At 37.0% G+C, this 21,069-nt stretch overlaps 1 protein-coding gene across 1 annotated transcript in view; it reads left to right on the forward strand.

The window, feature by feature from the left end:
• IL1RAPL1 (interleukin 1 receptor accessory protein like 1) overlaps window positions 1-21,069 on the forward strand; it is a 1,455,000-nt gene that overhangs the window by 1,379,437 nt on the left and 54,494 nt on the right. Inside the window, exons 7-8 of the mRNA XM_032844352.1 lie at window positions 17,826-17,958; window positions 20,037-20,182. Of these exons, the coding sequence (XP_032700243.1) occupies window positions 17,826-17,958; window positions 20,037-20,182 (279 nt within the window). The remainder of the gene's footprint in view (window positions 1-17,825; window positions 17,959-20,036; window positions 20,183-21,069) is intronic.

Consider the following 21,069-nt stretch of genomic DNA (forward strand, 5'->3'; position numbering starts at 1 on the left):
ATTGATAAAAGGCTCAGCAATAAAAACCTAAAAATGTCTGCATTATGAAAAAAAGAAAGTCACTTTGTGAATGACTCAAAACAATTTTAGAAATGCACAGAATTATAAGCAATTCTAATGTCTTTGTCAGAAAGCAAACCACAAGTCTCTTCTCCTATCTATTCTTCCACTGATGCGCAAAAATGACCCTACTTCCTTGTACACTTAAAATTGCCTAAGATGGTAAATTTTACATTATGTATAATTTAATTCAATTTTTGAAATATCCAAAAATGGCCCTATCTCCTCTCCTTTATCATCACTAGGAGTTTCTGAATAATCTTTTTGAGCACATCCATTTCCTGGCAGTTGAACATTTTTTCCACTGAGCATTCATCAGCCACCTCCTTCATTTATCTAGTACTTATCTTCTCAGCACTTGGTTGCAACATCACACTTTCTCAGGGGTGAGGTCATCAGAGGGCACCAGATGTTAACTGATGCTTAATGAATTCCTTTCTTTAGCCTGTGTCCACAGATTGTTCTAGATGCCATAAATGTTTGTATTGTGCCAATAGAAGGCAGTCATCAGGAGCTATAGTTTGAGTCCTCATAAGCATCTGTGAACTATCAAAACAAAATGCAGTAGTAATTTTCCCATTTGTACATCCTTTCTTTTCAAATGCATGAGATTTTTCTCTCCATTCTGGAGGGGTTTTGCTACTGTCCCTCTTCATCTCATTAGTCTAGGAAGTACCCCCATCTATTTTTCTGAATCCCTGCATGTAGCCCTCAGCTTCCTGAAAGTCATAATCTGATCTAACTGGATGCATGAACTGCAAGTCATCACTTATAGAAAAGTTTAAGTCCCATAATAATAGTTATACTAGTAATAGTAATAATTGGTAACATTTTGTAAGCACTCACTTACATGTGTACTATGGATGTATATTAATTAATTTCAAACTGTTTGTGGTTACTTAGATCCTCTCATGATCTATTGCCAGCCAAATAAGTTGCTTTGTTCTTAAAAGCTACAGAAATATGTTGTAAGATAGTACAAAATAAATGTTCATAAAGAAACCTGACACTACAGCTGAAATATGGTTAGCAAATTTAGAAGTGAATGGCTTGTTTTTCCGTGATTTTGTTCTCCTAAAATTTGAACATTGTTTCATCTTATAGGAATAACACTCTCAACTATGATCTTGTTATAATGTACCCCTTGCATTTTTTTCCTTTCTTTTGGAATCCTTAGAGAAATCTCTGATTTCCAAATAAGTTTTTGTGGGTAGATAACTGGCAACTATTATATACCATAGGTCCTAATACTTATTTAGGTAAAATGTCTTGAGGAGGTTCCAAAGGAGCTTTCTTTATTTGTGTGTGTGTGTGCATGTGCATGTGCATGTGTGTATGTGGTAGTAGCAGTCAGGGGAAGAGTCTGCATTTCTAAATATAGCTTTCTGGAAGAGGATCCATTCAGTGTAACCAATGACAAAAGTTAAATATGATCTGTAAGCTACTTTGCTTTTATCTTACATGGAAAATCTGGCAAAACATTTATCTTTACCATAACCATGCAATATGCATGATTACTGGTGCAAATCAAATTAAAATTCCCCTACCATTCAACATCTTATTTAAGAACAAAATGCTCATGAGAGGAGGGTTCAAGATGGTGGCATAGGAAGATCCTGAACTCACCTTCTCCCATGGGTACAACAGATGTACAGCTACATATGAAACAATTTCCTCCAAAAAAGACTAAGAACTATATAAACAGAGCTTCCACAACAAAGGATGAGGGCAGCATCAAAACAGATAGGAAGAGCAAAGACTAGGTTTCACAAAACAAACAAACAAACAAAAACAAAAACTCTAGGCACAGCAATGTACAATCAGGAGAGATCTCCAAAATATGGAACTTTTTCCCTGAGAAACAAGGGGTCTGTCCTCTACATCAGGCACCCCAACTTCTAGATCCTGCACAAGAGAGATGAGCCCCCAAAACACATGGCTTTGAAAACCAATGGGGATTACATTCAGGAAAATCATAGAACTTTAAGGAGTGGGAAATCTGCTCTAAAAGGGCTCACATATAGACTCACCTGCCATAGGACCCAGGCAAAAATACCAGCTTTAAAAGTACCTAGACCATATGTGAAGAAGACCCACTTACTAATATTAAAGTATCTGCCAAAAGAAGGAAACTTCATGGCACTCTCAAGAGACAGAGACACTGGCAAATGTCATTTTGGATCACTGGGCATCATTTTTGTGATCTCACTCTAACTTGTTAATGCTGGTGCTACCAAGTGTCATTTTGGAACTCTCCCCACTGACTTGTTAGCACCAAAGGTCATGCCCCATTGAGGGCCCAGCCCACTCCTGAATCACTGTCATGTGTTACAGCTGGGCTGAGCAAGAGTCCCTTTCACCCTTACGCCACAGCCACAGCTTCACCACAGCAGGTGGGCACATGCAGCTCACACAGAGGACACCTCTTGAGACCCTGGCTATGGTGGCCAAGGAGGATAGCACTTCTGTGCCATGGGACATCACCTACATAAGACCACTCCTTCAAGACTAGGAGAGGTAGCTGATTTGCATAATACATAGAAAGAAACACAGAGACACAGGAAAAATGAGGAGACAGAGGAATATATTCCAAATAAAAGATCAAGAAAAGAAATCAAAGAAAAAGACCTAAATGAAACAGAGATAAGCAACCTATCTGATAAAGAGTTCAAAGTAATGGTCATAAAAATGCTCACCAAATTCAGGAGACTGCATGAACACAGAACATCAACAGAGATGGAAAATGTAACAAAGTACCAAATGGAAGTTACAGAACTGAAGAGTGCAATAACTGAATTGAAAAATACACTAGCTGGCTCACTACAGTCTGGATGAAGCAGAAGAATGGATCATCAAGCTGGTAGACAAAACAATGGAATTCACTCAGGCAGAGCAGGAAAAACAAAAAAGAATTTTAAAAAGTGAAGATAGCTTAAAGGAACCATTGGAGCAACATCATGCAAAATATTATTCACATTTAGGTGTCCCCGAAAGAGAAAAGAGAGAGAAAGGTCCAGAAAAGTTCTTTGAGGAAATAATGGCTGAAATTTTCCCTCATCTGGGGAAGGGCAGAGACATCCATGTCCAGGAAGCCCAGAGAGTTCCAAAAATTGTGAACCCAAAGCCACAACAAGACACAGTATAACTAAAATGCTGACATTAAAGAGAGAATTTTAAAAGTGGCAAGAGAACAAATTGTTATGTACAAAGGAAATCCCATAAGGCTATCAGTGGATTTTTCAGCAGAAACTTTGCAGTCCAGGAAAAAAAAAGTGACATGAAATATTTCAAGTGTTGAAAGAAAAAAAACTTTCAACCAAGAATTCTCTACTCAGCAAGGTTATTATTCAGAATTGAAGGGGAGATTAAGAGTTTTCCAGATAGAGGCAACTGGGTGGCCGTTAAGAATTGGTTAACTGTCTGACTCTTCATTTCAGCTCAGGTCATGATCTCAGGGTCATGCGATGGAGCCCCATGTCTGGCTCCCTGCTCAACACAGAGTCTATGTAAGATTCTCTCTCTCTCTCTCTCTCCACCCCTACTCTCACTCACACTCTCTCAATAAATAAATAAGTAAATAAATAAATAAAATCAACCTTTAAAAAAAGCATTTTCCAGATAAAACCTAAAGGACTTCATCACCACTAAACTGGTCTTACAAAAAATGTTAAAGGGATGGAGGGTTTTTTTTTAAGATTTTTATTTTATTTTATTTTTTGGAGAGAGAGTAAGCCAAAGAACAATCTGGAAGAGAGGGAGAAAGAGAAGCAAACTCCCCACCAAGCAGGGAGCCTGATGCTCCCAGGACCCTGGGACCATGACCTGAGCCGAAGGCAGATACTTAACCATCTGAGCCACCCAGGTACCCTTAAAGGGACTTTTTTAAACTGAAAAGAAAAGGCACTAATTAAGAACAAGAAACAATGCACGTGTAAAATTCTAACTGGAAAAGGTAAATATATAGTATAAATAGTGGGTCAATGACTTATAAAACAAGTATGAGGATTAAAAGACAAAAACAGTAAAAGTAAGGCTACAATAATTAGTTCAGGGACACATAAAATAAAAATACATGAAAAGTAGGGAGTTAAAAATATGAAGTTTAGAATGTATTCAATTTTAAGTTCTTATCAACTTAAAACTGACCATTATATACATAATATATATACATAGGATGTTATATGAAAATGTCACAGCAACCATAAAATTAAAACTTATAGTAAAAACACAAAAGAAAATGAGAAAGGAATCAAAAGGTAACACTAAAGAAAGCTCTCATGTCACAGGGTAAGAGAGAAGGGGAGAAGAAAGGAACAGAAAGGAACTATAAAAACAGCCAGAAAACAATTAACCAGCGGCAATAAGTACGTACCTATCAGTAATTACTTTAAATGTGAATGAACTGAATTCTCCCATCAAAAGACATGGAGAAGCTAAATGCATTTAAAAAACAAGACCCACCCCTATGCTGCCAACAGGAGACTCACTTCAGAAGGACACACACTGACTGAAAAGGAAGGAATGGAAAAAGGTATTTCATACAAATGAAAACAAAAAGAAAAGTGCCATAGATACATTCATATCAGACAAATAGACTTTAAAACAAAGATTAAAAATAAACAAAGAATGTTATTACTAATGATAAAGAAGGCCAATCTAAGAAGAGAATATAACCTCTGTAAATATATGTGCACCCAACATAGGAGCACCAAAATATTTAAAGCAATATTAATGTACCTCATGGGAGATACAGACAGCAAGACAATAATGGGAGGGGACTTTAAAACCCCACTTGCATCATATCATTGGATAGATCATCTAAACAGAAAATCAATGAAGAAACATTGGCTTTAAAGGACACATTAGATCAGATGGACTTATTAGATACAACATTCCATCCAAAGACAGCAGAATATGAAATCTTCTGAAGTGCACATAGAACATTTTCCAGTGTAGATCACATGTTAGGCCACAAAACAATTCTCACCAAATTTAAGAAGATTGAGTATCCATCAATGAATGAATGGACAAAGGGGTTATTATGTATATAATAAGTATATATACAGACATATACATATATAATAAAATACTAAACAAGTATGAAGATGAATGAAATCTTGCCATTTGCAAGAACATGGATGAATCTTGAGGGTAATATGCTAGGTGAGTTAAGTCAGATGGACAAAGGCAAATACTGTATCATTTCACTCATATATGAAATGTAAAAAAGAAAAACAAATGAACAAAGAAAATGATACGCAAACTTAGAGAGACAGAATAAATTGGTGGTCATCAGAGGGGAAGGAGGTTGGGGATGGGCTTAATGGGTGAAGGGTATTCATTGCACAGTGATGGATGGTAACTCGACTTCTGGTGGTGATCACTTTGTAGTATATACAGATGTCCAGTTATAATGAAAACCTGAAACATATAATGCTATATACCAGTTTTACCTTGATTTTTTAAAGGAATGGTCTTGGGCCTCCTATTGAAGTAGGGAAAGATTCTGATTGGTGGCATTTTGGTCACATACCAACCACTGTAGCCAACCACTAGCTACAGTAATGTCAATCACTATAACCAAGAAGATAGGGTACTATGATTGCCTGAGGCTTGGGAAAGCAGTTCTCTCAGGTGAGGAGGATGGGACTTTGTTTACCAGAAAAAGGGACATTGGGCTAGCAAAAACAAACAAAAACCCACACAGATCACAACTTTATGTATATAAAATATAAAAGAATATCTGGTTATGTTCTATGCACCTCCCAGAAAATTTGAGAAATTTATTGGCTAAATCTCTTATTCCCCTCCACAGAATTTTCTGTCAATATGGGAGACCTTTAACAGTTCACTCTCAACTAAGTTAGGATATATAAATTTCCCTGGAATCAAGAGGTGTTTTAATGATTAAATGAGAAAATAAATGGTGTTTGACACATGGCAAAGAAAAAAAAAAGAAAATGCTCACCATTTCCTAATTCTGAGTGAGATCTCTGGGTATTGGTGTTTTTTAATTAGAAAAGAAATTTTCTTTTTAATTAAAAAGGAGAGTTTTTTATTTTTCAATGTTAGAGGGTGTCCTCTAGTGGAGAGAAAGTCTTTGCTCTCAGCAGTATTAGAAGTGGCCAAATGATACCTAATTAGAAAGGTTACCCTGAATAACAAGTGTCCTTGCTGCCTGTCGGAATCCACAGGTTGAAGGGAAAAGGTATTATTTTTCCTTTAAGGCCCCTTCACACTGGCCTGCTTGAAAGCCTGCCCTATGACAAGCATTGTTCTCATTTTAGATAGCAAATGATTTTTTATGATCAATTTTCAAATGCTTCCTTCTGAACCTGGTAAGATTGAGCTGACAGTGCACCTTTCTACCAAAAAGGCAGCAAAAGCATTTAGTGCATTTTACTGTAGCTTTTACGGATATTAACTTGAGACAGCAAGAATACCATTATCTTCAGGATTCCAGCCCTGGCTGACTGATATATTTGATGTGTGTGACTCCCTAGGCCATAGCTTAAATTTTTCTCTTATTATTTGAAGGAAAACAAAGAAACAAAATTGAGAGGAAAATTAAATTAATGTGTCTCTCTCTTCTCTGTAACTTGGGAAATTCTGATGATAATTTCCTTTATTTCTGGCTAAGTGTAGCAAATAGCATTAGCGCTATCAATTGGGTATCAGAGATGAGACTGAAGGTGTTTTTTCAATATCTAAATGGAAGAGGAAAAGAAAGAGCTGTGGTGCTTGAGTCTCTGAATCATGAGCTAGAAATGTGTTACCAGAGATTTCATGTTAGTAGCAAATTAGAGACCAAAAGACAGAAAAGATGGAGTTTCTATTGATAACAAGTTAAATAGTCTAAACTGAAACAGAGTAAAGATAAATTTACATTGCTGATTCTTACATTGGAAAAAAGGATAAGGAGAATGTTCATAAAATCCTTCAATAATCAAAGAAATGTCAGAGTTGTATCATGCATCAATTCTTTTAATGGCAGTGATAAGCAATGTACTGTATTCCTGTTGACAGATAACTTTCAGAAATATATATGATCATGACTTTCATACATGTTAGAGAAATTTTGTTCATGTGATATGAAAAAGAAGCCAAGCAGATGTGGTAACCAGTTCAAAGGTAATTTAAAACAGCAGATTATGCAGAATAGAGGAATGTTGAGATGAATTCCAAGTAAAGAAAAAATTGATTTTTCCGTGGTTTGGGGGTGGAAAGGAACTAGGAGAGCAGAGGGGAAATGAAGTCAATTAAATCACTACCTGACATGAGAGAATTTGCATATCCGTTACCAACAATTTACAGAGTTGAAAAATAGTTGAAAGGCAGTGAAGAGCTAGAATCTGATAGCCCAGAAAAGTATACAGTAGATAAATGAGTAGTTTTCCACTGAAACGCAAATTTTTTCCTACAGTGCTTAGGGAAGAAAATGTATTTCTGTACCTTGGATCCAGTCTTCAGTGACTCAGTTGTACTTCCTACTTGTCATCTATACCAGCTACCCCTCTCCCACCACTGTCATTATTATGAACCCATCTTTCCTCTTCCCTAGCCTCCCTGTCCTCTCTCCCTGCTTGAAGGCCCTGCCTAAATGTTTTTCAATCTTGTTGCTTTTCTGAGCCCCAAATCTACTTTAAACAAAGTCCAAGGTGAAAAGAAATTGTTCCAGACACTTAGCTGTAACCACTCGCAAAACAATCACCTGGGAGTGCTTGGGAGGGGGGTTGAGGGGGTTATGGACATTGGGGAGGGTACGTGCTATGGTGAGTGCTGTGAAGTGTGTAAACCTGGTGATTCACAGACCTGTACCCCTGGGGATAAAAATATATTATATGTTTATAAAAAATAAAATTAAAATAAATAAATAAATAAATATGTTAAAAAAAAAAAAAAGAAAATCCTTATAACCCTCCACAGTTGCTGAGTCAAAAGCTGGTGGGGGGGGGGCGGCAGGTAAGATTTTTGGGAAATGTTTGAAACTCACTGGCTTAACTGAAGTAAGAAAAAATGTAAAATCTGAAGACATATTTGTCTAAATGAAATGATATTATAGAAGATCTGGGAGTATAACATAGAACATTGCATGAAACTCAGTGGAAATTTACAAAAATAAACAAGGTTAATGGTAGTATTAGAAGTTGCAACACTAATAACTTTTCCTCTAGTTTCTGTTAAAATCTGGCCATCACTGTTTTCAAGTTGAATATCTGGAATATTACTCTATTAATGACCTTCGTAGGTACTATGTTAAAGCTTCTATATTGCTTTTTGTTTTTAATTGAAAACATACTCAGTCACACATTAGGTAGCAAACACAATAAAGAAAAATTTATAATCATTCTCTGTTGTCTTAGTTTTCTTTGGATTATTTTCTATTCTACTGAAATTTTACTAATTATATATTCAAATAGTCAATCTTGAACCTGCTTGTAATTTCTAGATTAATTCTAAGAAATTATTTTTCCTCCACAGATTTATAAAATAATAAATTTTCTCCTTTTTATTTGTTCTATAATAATATTTAACTATTTAATAAACCCCAATTTTTTGTTTTGTCATGAAATTAATATTTGTTTCCAGACCATAATTCAATTCTGATAACTCATTGCCCGTCATTAAGTCTGGTACCATTTCTGAGCATTATAATTAATTCCAAAGAGCTGTCTCTGCCAGAGGGACAAAAATCATGTTACTTTTATTGTTGTTTTAAAGTACATTTTGCAATGAACATAGGAGTACAGATATCTCTTCCAGGTAGTGATTTTATTTCCTTTGGGAATATACTCAGAAGAAGGATTGCTGGATGATAATTCTGTTTTTGATTTTTTAAGTAGACTCCATACTGTTTTTCCATAATGTCTATACCAATTTACATTCCCAGCAATGGTGTAAAAGAGTTACCTTTTCTCTTCATCCTTGTCAACATATATTATTTATTTTTACATATATATATATAAAATAGCCATCCTAAAAGCTGTGGGGTAATATCTCGTTGTGGTTTTGATTTGCATTTCCCTGATGATTAGGGAATCATATACCTATTAGCCATTCACAATAGCCAAGATATGGGAACAACCTAAGTGCCCATTGATGGATGAATGGATTAAGTAATTGTGAGAGTGTGTGTGTGTGTGTGTGTGTGTGTGTGTGTGTGTGTATGTATATACACACACACATATATATGTGTATATATATATTCAGTTTTTTTGCTGAATCATATATAGATATATGTAGATATAGATATATACTTATACATAGTGGAATTTATTCAGCTTTAAAAAAGGATATCCTGGAGCACCTGGGTGGCTTAGTGAGTTGAGCCTCTGCCTTTGGCTCAGGTCATGATCTCAGGGTCCAGGGATGGAGCCCTGAGTCGGGCTCTCTGCTCAGCAGGGAGCCTGTTTCCCCCCTCCTTCTTCCTGCCTCTCTGCCTACTTGTGATCTCTTTCTCTCTGTCAAATAAATAAATAAACTCTTAAAAAAAAAGGAGATCCTGCCATTTGCAACCACATAGATCAGCCTGGAAACCATTACACTAAGTGAAATAAGCCAGGTACAGAAAGAAAAAAACTGCATGATCTCACTTACATGCGGAATCTAAAAAAGCCATGTACATAAAAGGAAAGAGTAGAAAAGTGGTTGCAAAGTTGCCATTATTTAAGATGAACAAGTCTAGAGATCTAATGCACAGTATGATGACTATAGTTAAAATATTATATATAGTTATATGTATAACTATATATATAGTTAAAAATACTATACTGAATGCTGGACATTTGCTAAGAGAGTAGATTCCAGGTGCTGTCACCACAAAAAAATAGAAAAGTAACTGTGAGGGGCACTTGGGTGGCTCAGTCATTAAGTGTCTGTTTTTGGCTCTGGTCATGGTCCTGGGGTCCTGGGATTGAGACCCACATCAGGCTCCCTGCTCTGTGGGAAGTCTTCTCCCTCTCCCACTCCCCCTGCTGGTATTCCCTCTCTCACTGTCTCTCTCTGTGTCAAATAAATAAATAAAATCTTTAAAAGAAAAGAAAAGCAACTGTGAGGAAATGATATGTTAATTAGCCAGACTGTAGTAATCATTTCACTATATGTGTGTATGTGTGTGTACAAAATCATGGCGTTGTACAACTTAAATGTATCCAATTTTTATTTTTAAAAGAGTATACAAAAATCAGTACATTTTGTTCTTTGGCCCATCCACGTGCTATCCCCTGCTACTATATGAGGAAGGCCCCAAAACAAAGAGTCTGATGCTTAACCAACTGAGCCACCCAGGCACTCTGAGAGAACAGTTTTAAAGAGAGTGGTGTGTTGGTAAATGTTTAACAATTGGTTCTCCAAGTGTAATTCTGACATCTAAGCGGTTTTGATACTTTAATTTACATTGGCAGAGAAGGGTGAGATATTGGAGATATATGTCAGAACTTTATTTGTTCATCAATGATGTAAGCAAGTTTTTTTGCTGAATCAGAGTATAGTTTTTGGATATTAGAGGAATTTTTGTGTTTGTGCTTTTACCAATCTAACAGCTATAGACATGATGCTTTGAAGTTTAATCTACATTATTAACATTTTCTCCATGTTGTCTTAAGTATAGACAGGCAACAAAACAATAAATCATAGGATGATCAGTACCATTTGGCGATTTATGGGGTAAATACTCCCACCATGGCTGATAATCAGCTACCAATGTAATGTCACTAAATGTGCAGTTGAGAAAAGATGTGCAGTGGCAAACTATTATAGAGTATTTCTGCCATACAAATACTATAGATGAATACTGTAGCAACAAAATTGGGTTTTTGAGTTTTGAATGTCTAATACCTTTGTTTTTAATTCAGAATAATTAAGGGGCACCTGGGTGGCACAGTCAGTTAAGCATCTGCCTTCAGCTCATGTCATGATCCCAGTGTCCTGGAATGGAGCCAAGTCAGATCCCTGCTCAGCCTGCAGTTTGCTTCTCCCTCTGATCCTCCCCCTGCTCACACCCTCTCTCTCTCTCAAATAAATAAAATCTTAAAAAAAGAAATACAGTGTAGCTCATTGTAAGTTTCCATCATTTGATTTTTAACAACCTGCTTACAGAATTTCTGAAAACTGTAGTAATTGATTCCTACAAGCTGGTATGAAGCAGCTCCAGCCCGCAAGTGAAATAACATCTGAATGAGGAGGCTCTGCATTTGCAATGTTGGAGGCTAGTTTACAAGACAGACTAGGCCTGTTGAGATAGGCTGGAGACGTGTAACCTTTAATTAATGAAGCTTTGAAAGAAAGGAACCAAGGGAAAATGCAAGTACAAGAGATATTAAGCAGGTTATTAATTTCAAAGTATTTATTGAGTTCCTAACACATTCAAGACACTGTAATGGGTCCTAGTAATATACAAAGGTAAATACACATATAATTTCTGCCTCTGGGGAATAAGTACTCTAGTTGCTGGGTTAGGCATGCAAACAAACCAGATATTGGAAGGAATATATTATCATAAAATACAGATATGTCCTAAGGGCTATGGGAGGAGAAAAAACAGAATGACTATTTCTAGAAAAGCCAAGTCATACTTTTGGAAGAAATGGAAATGAGAAGAATTTAAAGCAAAGACTATAATGTTAAAAAGCATGAGAATGTGAAATGAATCATTGATGGACTGCTCCTAGAACTCAGATGCTAAAAACTTGTAAATAACTGACATGTCCTGCTTCCTCAACCTAAGGTATAAACACAGTGGTGTCATTTTGAATTTCTTAATTCCTATTTCCCAACTGCCTAATACCCTAAATAAAATCTCCCCATTCTATTTTCCTATCTGCCCTTATTAATTTCCATCTGCCCTTATTGGGTGGAAGTACATCATCTCTCCCCAGGTCCCTCCTTGCTCCAGGAATTTCCATCACCTCTCAGTTCTTATTCTACCTGACAGGAAGGGATGATAGTCCTTTATTCCTACTTTCAAACATAGATAATACACACTTGGGGTCCAAAGTCACAGTTCCTTGACACTCATGTAATGAGCCATCATTTTTTTTTTTTAAGATTTTATTTATTTGACAGAGAAATCACAAGTAGGCAGAGAGGCAGGCAGAGAGAGGGAAGCAGGCTCCCTGGCTCGATCCCAGGACCCTGAGATCATGACCTGAGCCAAAGGCAGGGCTCAGCCCACTGAGCCACCCAGGCACCCTAGCCATCACTTCTAAAAAGAACAGTACTTACTGGGTGGACACAGCTTTCCTCCCCAACACTTAGGCACTTGGGTAGGCTCAGGTGTGAGCCGGACTTTACCTGGCACTTCTCTCAGGACTGACTTCACTGGCTTCTACTGTCCTTTCCTGTGAGCATAGCTGTGCTTAAGAAGGAGTGTGGTTTCCTTTTGTGCAGCCACAGAAGTAGGTATAATTGAGAGAAACCACACTCAAAAATCTATTCACAGAACAGAGCTCTGCTCAAGTTGACTTTCTATCCTGATTGCATTGAGAAGCAGCTGGCAACGCCCCAGTCTCTCTCTGTGTCTCTCTCTCTGTCTTCCCCCTACACACATACTGATGCATGTAAATTAAAAAAATAAAAAGTATGTTTTTCCACCTTATCAGGCTTTCTATTTAATCTCCACTTTGGAAGTTTTCCTATCATATTGATAAAGAGCATAGTGATCTAGAGTCACTGCTATCACCTTTTAAGAAATTATGTGGAGGGCGCCTGGGTGGCTCAGTGGGTTAAGCCGCTGCCTTCGGCTCAGGTCATGATCTCAGGGTCCTGGGATCGAGTCCCACATCAGGCTCTCTGCTCAGCAGGGAGCCTGTTTCCCTCTCTCTCTCTCTCTGCCTGCCTCTCCATCTACTTGTGATCTCTCTCTGTCAAATAAATAAATAAAATCTTAAAAAAAAAATTAAAAAAAAAAAAGAAATTATGTGGAAATAATCCAAGCTTTGCAATGACTGTTCCTTATGTGATCCTGAAGTATTGTAAGATTCTAAATCCTTTCTTCCCTCTGATCTGTGGAGGCCGAGAAAATTAAGGCCATCCCACCTCGAGTTTAGCATTAGCACAAGTACAGGCATCTTAGCTTTGGCAGCCATCTCAGGCCCAAGGGTTGAACTTTCCCCTACTTTACTTTAGTTCCAGGGACCCCCACCCTACTTTAGTTCCAAGAAAGTACCCCACCCTGCAACAACCGGGCAACAGCTAATCAGCTTACTGCAGAAAGGTCTGAAACTTCTCCTCCCCACCCCGCCAAGCCTCTTGTAATGACCCATAAAAACCCCTGCCTTAACTAGCCTCGGGGTCCAAGTCCCTACTCCGATGTGTTGGGTATACTTGGGCCCAAGCTTAAGCTTGTAAAATAAACCCTCGTGTGATTGCATTGGTGTTGGCTCCTTGGTGGTCTCTTGGATGCGAAAACTTGGACATAACATGATCCAATCCCAGTTTTGCAAATATGGTAAGAGTGATTTCCTTAGAATTCAGATGTGATTATGTCAGTCTCCTACTTGAAACCTTTCCCCAACTTACCCCTTGCCTTTAAATGGAAGGCCCAACTCTTCAACATGGCCTCCATGGAGGGATAGGGTTGCCAATGCTCTGGTCTAGTCAGTGCTCTATTCTCTCCCTAATCCAATCCCCATCCCCACATACACTAGAGATTCAGCTCTTCCGAAGTTATTTATTTCCTCCAAAGTTCCTTGGCATTCTTTCATTCATGCTATTTTCTCTCAGCCTGGAGTGCTTTTCTGTTTTTCCTTCTACCCTCTTTTATTCCTTCCATGAATTCCACTATTTGACCCACAGCAAGCCCAGGCCAAGTCTATTTAGATTTCCCCTAGGTGTCCCTATAACACTGCAGATACCTCCAGTACTGGCGCTCCAGGCAAGGTAGGTAGTGAAAGATCAGGTGAGCAAAGATGACTGAGAAAGCAAATCATTCCTCAGGATGGGTGCAGTAGCCATTTCCTAGGTGTGGCAGCACAAAGCTTGCAAATGAGAGACATGAAGAATTAGGTATGGAAAAATCACTTGATCTGGGAAGGTGGGAAAATGACAGGAAAGACAAATTCTTATCTCACTGAGAGATTCAGTTCACCTCTCTGCTAACTAATATCAAGCTGAGTTGCTAATGGCATGATCATTATTTATAAACCTCCATATTTAGTAAAACTGTAATGGGAAATTAGGCAATTTCTGGAGATTTCTATGTATGAGTTCCAGTCACTAACTCCTATCTAAAAACTAAAACTTGGGGCACCTGGGTGGCTCAGTGGGTTAAGCCTCTGCCTTTTGGCTCAGGTCATGATCTCAGGGTCCTAGGATCTAGTCCCACAACGGGCTCTCTGCTCAGCGGGGAGTCTGCTTCCTCCTCTCTCTCTGCCTGCCTCCATCTACTTGTGATCTCTTTCTGTCAAACAAATAAATTAAAAAAATTTTTTAAATGTAAAAAAAAACCCTAAAACTTGATCTCTTGAAAGACAGATTATGTAAATTATTGACATATATATAAATTGAAAACTCTGTAATATATGTTGATTCTGTTGACATGTGATGGTAATCATCACACCAGGTAGTATTTTGAGATTTACTGTTGAATACATGACTATCTTGACTCTGTAACAGGTAGTTCAGCTGCATAAAAGCTGGCCCTCTTATAAAAAGGCAGAAGCAAAGAATATTAGATTTTAAATTGTTTTGTAACATTGGATTGACATTTCCCATAGAAACCCACAGTTCATTTCCAGTCAATAAGATTGACCTTCAATTATCTATTTTGTAACCTACCTGAAGCTCCATTTTGCCTCTTAAAAGCTTGTAGATATTTTCTGGATTTTCTTGTCACTAATGATGACTATTGCATATAGGTTCAAAATCCATGAGGTATCACTTACTTGGAGAATATGCAGACATAAACAGAGATAAAAGGAGAAAGCTCTATCACGTCATCTTAGAAATAATAGATAAGCAAGAATTTATTTACAAATCGTTCTTATACAATGGACATAGTTAAGATAATGATATTAATTTTATCCAGTAAAAATGTTCTTATTGTAGAACTTGGAGAATAGAATTTATTTTTTTTAAGTTTTTATTTGAATTCCAGTTAGTTAACTTACAGTGTAACATTAGTTTCAGGTGTATAATGTAGTGATTCAGCACCTCCAGACATCACCCGGTGCTCACCACAAGTGCCCTCCTTAGTCCACATCACCTGTTTCACCCATCCTTTCATCCACCTCCCTTCTGGTAACCAGCAGTTTGTTGTCTAGAGTTAAGAGTCCATTTCTTGGTTTGCCTCTCTCTTTTTTTTCCCCTATGATTGTTTGTTTCCTTTCTTAAATTCCACGTATGAGTGAAATCATATGGTATTTGTATTTCTCTCACTGACTTATTTTGCTTAACATAATACTCTAACTCCGTCCATGCAATTGCAAATGACAAGCTGTCATTCTTTAAAGCTGAGTAATCTGTTTTTTTATATATGCTGCGTGTTCTTTATCCATTCGTCAGTCAATGAAAACACTGGGGTGCATATATCCCTTTGAGTTAGCATTTCGTATTCTTTGGGTAAATACCTAGTGGTGCAATTTCTATCTTTAACTTTCTGAGGAACCTCCATACTGTTTTCCAGAGTGGCTATATCAGTTTGCGTTCCCACCAGCAATACAAGAGCATTCCCCTTTCTCCACATCAATGCCTCTTATTTCTTGTGTTGTAGATTTTAGCCATTCTGACAAGTGTGAGGTGATATTTCATTGTAGTCATGAGTTCTATTTCCCTGACGATCAGTGATGGTGAGCATCTTTTCATGTGTCTGTTGGCCATCTACATGTCTTCTTTGGAGAAATGGCTGTTCATCTCTACTGTCCATTTTTATTGGATTATTTTGGGGAGGTATTAAGTATTGTAAGTTCTTTATATATTTTGGATATAACTTTTTATCAGATATGTCATTTGCAAGTAGTTATACTGACACAGTCACTCATAAGCACAATTTCAGGAGATGTCCTCTATTAACTCATAACTTAGCTCTGAGGTTTCCAGTCTTTAGGACTCTCCTTCTTTGCACTTTAAGGTCATTTAGTTTTCAGTGTCCTTTAGAATCTTCTCAACAATCTATGAAATTGAGAAAATCTGCTTGCTTCAGATGCAAATGAAGGTATCACTGGGGCTCAGTTTTCATCCACTCTTATAGTACCTAAGGGGAAGGAAAAATTCTTCCTCTACCACTCAGAGTCTTCCTGCTGGACTAGGAATTGGTATGAGACAGATTTACAGGAGAAAAAATACCCAGTTTTATTATGTGCTCATGGAGGCCCAATAATGAAATTGATTCCTAAAGAAATGACCAAGGCAGGTAGCTTTTATACTTTTTAGACAAAGATCCAATAAATCTGTGAGAAATTGACAGGACAAAGAAAACTTAACTCTGAAAACTTCAGTTAGTAAGGAATTCTAAACAGATTTGGGCTGCAGTTGAACATTGGTAAAAAGTTAACGAGGGTTGTTACAGCTCTAAACTCTGTCTCTGGCAATAAGGGTGTCTTCTTTACTTTCTGGTACAGGGAGGGGACCTTTCACTTGGGAGATTCATTTTGTGCTTTCACCAACACAGAGGAAGATCTGAATGTCCTTCTTGTATGGGCTGTCTCTTAAGTAATTTTTATTTAAAATAATCAGTATCCAAAGTGGCCCATCTTGGGGCAACTCACTCTTGGCACTCTACATACCCTAAGAGTTTCTTTGTCCCAGTCCAAGCTGGAGTAGTCCCCTTAGGTAGGTAGTGAAAGATCAGGTGAGCAAAGATGACTGAGAAAGCAAATCATTCCTCCACAGAAAGCTCTGTAGAGCTTTCTGACTCCACTTGGAGGCACCAGGATCTTAAAACTTCTATGTACAGGAATATTTCAGTTCTCTAATGCCAGCCAAGGCTTGGGGGAACCAAGTATTTGCAAAATGGTCTAATCTGTCCAGAAATAGACCTTACTTTCGCAGGTATTAAATTCACTTCTGCCTTTTAGTCAGGGACTTCCACATACCTTATTAAGTAATCAACCAATCTGTCTTCATCATTACAGTGGTTTCTCCTGAGTAGCTTGTTAAAAGAAACTAATCTCCACAGTAGCATCATTGATTTTACATCTAATAAAAATCCCAAGTATTTACTCTCATGAGTTCTTCGTTTGTTTTTTAAAATGTACATTTCTACCTGAGCATATGTTGGTTTCCTTAGTCCACATCACCATTAGAACATTACTCCATATATAGCAAAAACGTTTTAATAAAATTTTTAGGTACTCCTGGATTTACAGTTCCTTCTCTTTCACATCCAAAGATTGTTTCCTTTCCATTTCCTGCATTAAGGACTGAGAAACACCTTCTAACTGCCCTGTGAAATCTTGTCATTACTAACATTCTGTACCTTCTGATACCATACATTGAGAAGGGCACATCACCTCTGTGGTATCATTCCCAATAATTCATAACTTAAATCTAATCACATAAAAACATGAGGCAAGCATAACTGGAAGAACCTTCTCTAAAATAGCTGACCAGTTTTCTTGAAAATCATACAAGTAACTCCCATTTTCATTAAACAAGCTGTCAAAAGCACATATTCTGTAAATTTGACAAAGATTAAAAATAGCTGAAAAAACATTTTAGGTAAATGTTTCATTAAATCAATGAGGTGATTAAAATGTTACCTGCCAGTTTGCCTAAAAGAAGAGTGTACAAATAGTTTTATAACACATTTCCATCACTTCTCTCTGCAGGCGACTCAGCTAATCTAACCTGCAGAGCTTTCTTTGGGTACAGTGGAGATGTCAGTCCTTTAATTTACTGGATGAAAGGAGAGAAGTTTATTGAAGATCTGGATGAAAATCGAGTTTGGGAAAGTGACATTAGGTAAAAATAATTTTTTCTTTTAACTAGTACAGTCAAAGTTAACATTTGCTCTGTTAGTGAACAGAAAGTGAGCTAAAGGAAAATAAAGGGGTTTTCCTTGTTTGGGAGGGGTTACTATTATGATAAAAATATCTCAACATTGAATCGCCAAGAGGCAAAACACTGTGGAGACTGACTGTAGAATTGCAAAACATGAATGCCATTTGCAAAGAACTTAAGGGAAATAGAAAAGAGTTTTTCCCTAAGAAATAAACGGAATATGAGACAAACCAAAATGCCATCAAATGTGGAAAATGTGATATTGTGCCTTTTGTTTATGAGCTCTTTTTTAGAAAATTGTCAAGAAGAAATATTAACAAGGACTCAACCAAACAGTCTCGTTCATTTCCTTTTATGTGTTTTTACATATTTGAGCCATCAAGTAGACCATAAAGCACTTGATAAGAATGATAAAGGATACACAAAATGTTTTCATTGTCTTTTTTAGACCCACTTTAAGGTCTAAATATTAATATAGGGGGAATGATAAAGAATGATAAATGATAAAGAATAACCATTAAAAAATACCATCTATTGGGAAGCCTGGGTGGCTCAATGGGTTAAGCCTCTGCCTTCCGCTCAGGTCATGATCCCAGGGTCCTGGGATCAAGTCCCACGTCAGGGTCCCTGCTCAGTGGGGAGCCTGCTTCTCCCTCTGCTTGTGCTATCTGACAAATAAATAAATAAAATCTTTAAAAAAAATTACCATCTATTTTGAGGGTGTAATGTTTAAACCTCTTTTACAAAACTTATTTATTCATTTACTTTTAAGTATTGAGGTATTCAATTATAACTAAACTTGTGCTTGGACATAGATACTCATCTTTAATCATAGTATAAGTAAGCAAGCATTATAAATAATAATTAAGTTATAACTGAATCAAAATGCTGATCGTGTGTAAATATTCACCGATCTGAAGCTCACATCTTCTGGGTATATATGAGCATTTAAGCTAAGGTTCCTCTTCCTAAATGTGTAAGTGAAAAAGTTTTGCAATAGCAAATAAAAAACATATAAAACTGTCATATAAGGTTATTTCTATTGGGATCTTCTTCCTGGCAACAAATACACAAGAATATTGCACTCCAGTTGGGTTCGGAAATACCTAGATGGACAATTCTCCAATATGTGCTAAAACGTTCCTGTACCATTTTTCACATTTATAAGTTCGCTATTATCCTTTAACCATATACTTTAAGATGTTAAAGTTAAAAGAGAACAATAAACTTCCTAACTTTTCCCCTCTTTTTGTGGGTGCTGAAGAAAGGGTCTAGAAAGGTGTATTTCTGTAATTCTACATTAGGAAGTATGGTGCAATATGAGTTACCAAACAGATGAGAGGGTGGAGGTGGAAACCTTCCACGCAGGGAAAGGGAGCCTCACTTGGAGGTTTTCCATTCACTCTAAAAGATTATGAAAACCTTTGACAGTGAAGTTAGTGTTTACCACTCATTTTAATGTTAGAATTAAGCACCTCCTCAGAATATTTAGTCTATGGGCTTATAATTTCATGATTCTTTTAAAATAGGCAATTGATTTGTATTGTTTAAAAAAAAAGAAAAAAGCCAGGCTAGAGCTTTCAAGTGAAATGTCAAAACAGCTCCGAAATCTTCTATTTTTCTTTAAAAACAAAACAAAACTAAACCAAACTGACCTATATAATTAGTCTCCCAGCCTAAGACATTAGAATTTCTTCTCTCACCTTTACTATATCATATTTCTTAAAAGGAAGGCAGTTTGTAAACTTTTCTTCAAGGTCTTTCTCACCTCTTTATTATGACAGTGTGATTGTCCTGCTAAGAGATATAATTAACTGCAACTTCATTAGCATCTCCAAAAACAAGCTTCCTCATTAGAAATGAAGAAGAAAAGCACATAATATAATTTAATTATGATAGCATCAATCGTAGCCAAATTTAAAGCACAGATGCTGTAGGTATTTTCACCTCAGATTCAGATTCATCTAATTTTTTTTTTCTCTTTCACGTCTGTGTATGTTTGTGTGGGGTTTTTTGTTTTGTTTTGCTTTATATTTTAGAATTCTCAAGGAGCATCTCGGGGAACAGGAAGTTTCCATCTCATTAATTGTGGACTCTGTAGAAGAAGGTGACTTGGGAAATTACTCGTGTTACGTTGAAAATGGAAATGGACGTCGGCACGCCAGCGTTCTCCTTCACAAACGGGGTGAGTGTCACCTTCTAAGCTTGAGTAGTCCTGAACCTGTAATGTGAGGGAAAGAATTGGGAACCAAAAAAATATTGTGCTTTTTTCCACATCAGTTTACCCTAAACAAAATAAGCACAATAGCATTAGGGCCATCGCAATGGATAACACAGTGGATGCGTGACTAGCTCAGGCTAGAGAATCAAATATGGATCCCTTGTTGGGCTCTACCCAAAATCTTGGGGTTGGCATATCACATCCCTAAGCTTCAGTTTCCTGATACTAGGCAATGGGGAAACAATGGTGGCAACTCTTTAGTGTGTTCTAAGGATGAATGAAGACAAGAAATGTTAAGAGCTTGGCACAGAACTTGTACGCAGGAGATAGGAAGTTAAATGCTATTTATTACTGTTGGAAATTAACAAACCAATCAAAAATAATGGTAAACTTTAAGTCAAAGATTGTGTTCTTTATTTGAAGGTTCTTCCTTTAGTGTTAAGAATTATGTCTGAGGGATTTCCCCATTGCAGTACTTCTTGAGTTTTTTCTGGCTTGGATAACTTTAGCATGTGTAGTATCTTCCCAAGATTAACAGTAATTAATTGATTAGTCATTTAAAAACTAACACTCAGTTATTATTCATTAATGATAATTCAAGGAAGATAGATTTTGGTTGAGTACCATATCTGCTGCACTAAAATCTGATTCCACAGCAACCCCAACACAGTAGGCACAGGGTTAAAATATGTATAAATATATATTGAATTTGTTCAAATTGGAGACTATTAAAAAACAAAATTCGACTGAGTACATTTGTAGATCTAATTGGCTTTATTAAATGACTCATGAATAAGGCAGCTCTGAGCAGTAGCTCAAAATGGGCGGTTTTTATAGGAAGGAGGGTGGTG

The sequence above is a fragment of the Lontra canadensis genome, unplaced genomic scaffold (assembly GCF_010015895.1).
Source record: "Lontra canadensis isolate GAN:19392208 unplaced genomic scaffold, GSC_riverotter_1.0 scaffold151, whole genome shotgun sequence".
In the NCBI taxonomy this organism is placed as follows: domain Eukaryota; kingdom Metazoa; phylum Chordata; class Mammalia; order Carnivora; family Mustelidae; genus Lontra; species Lontra canadensis.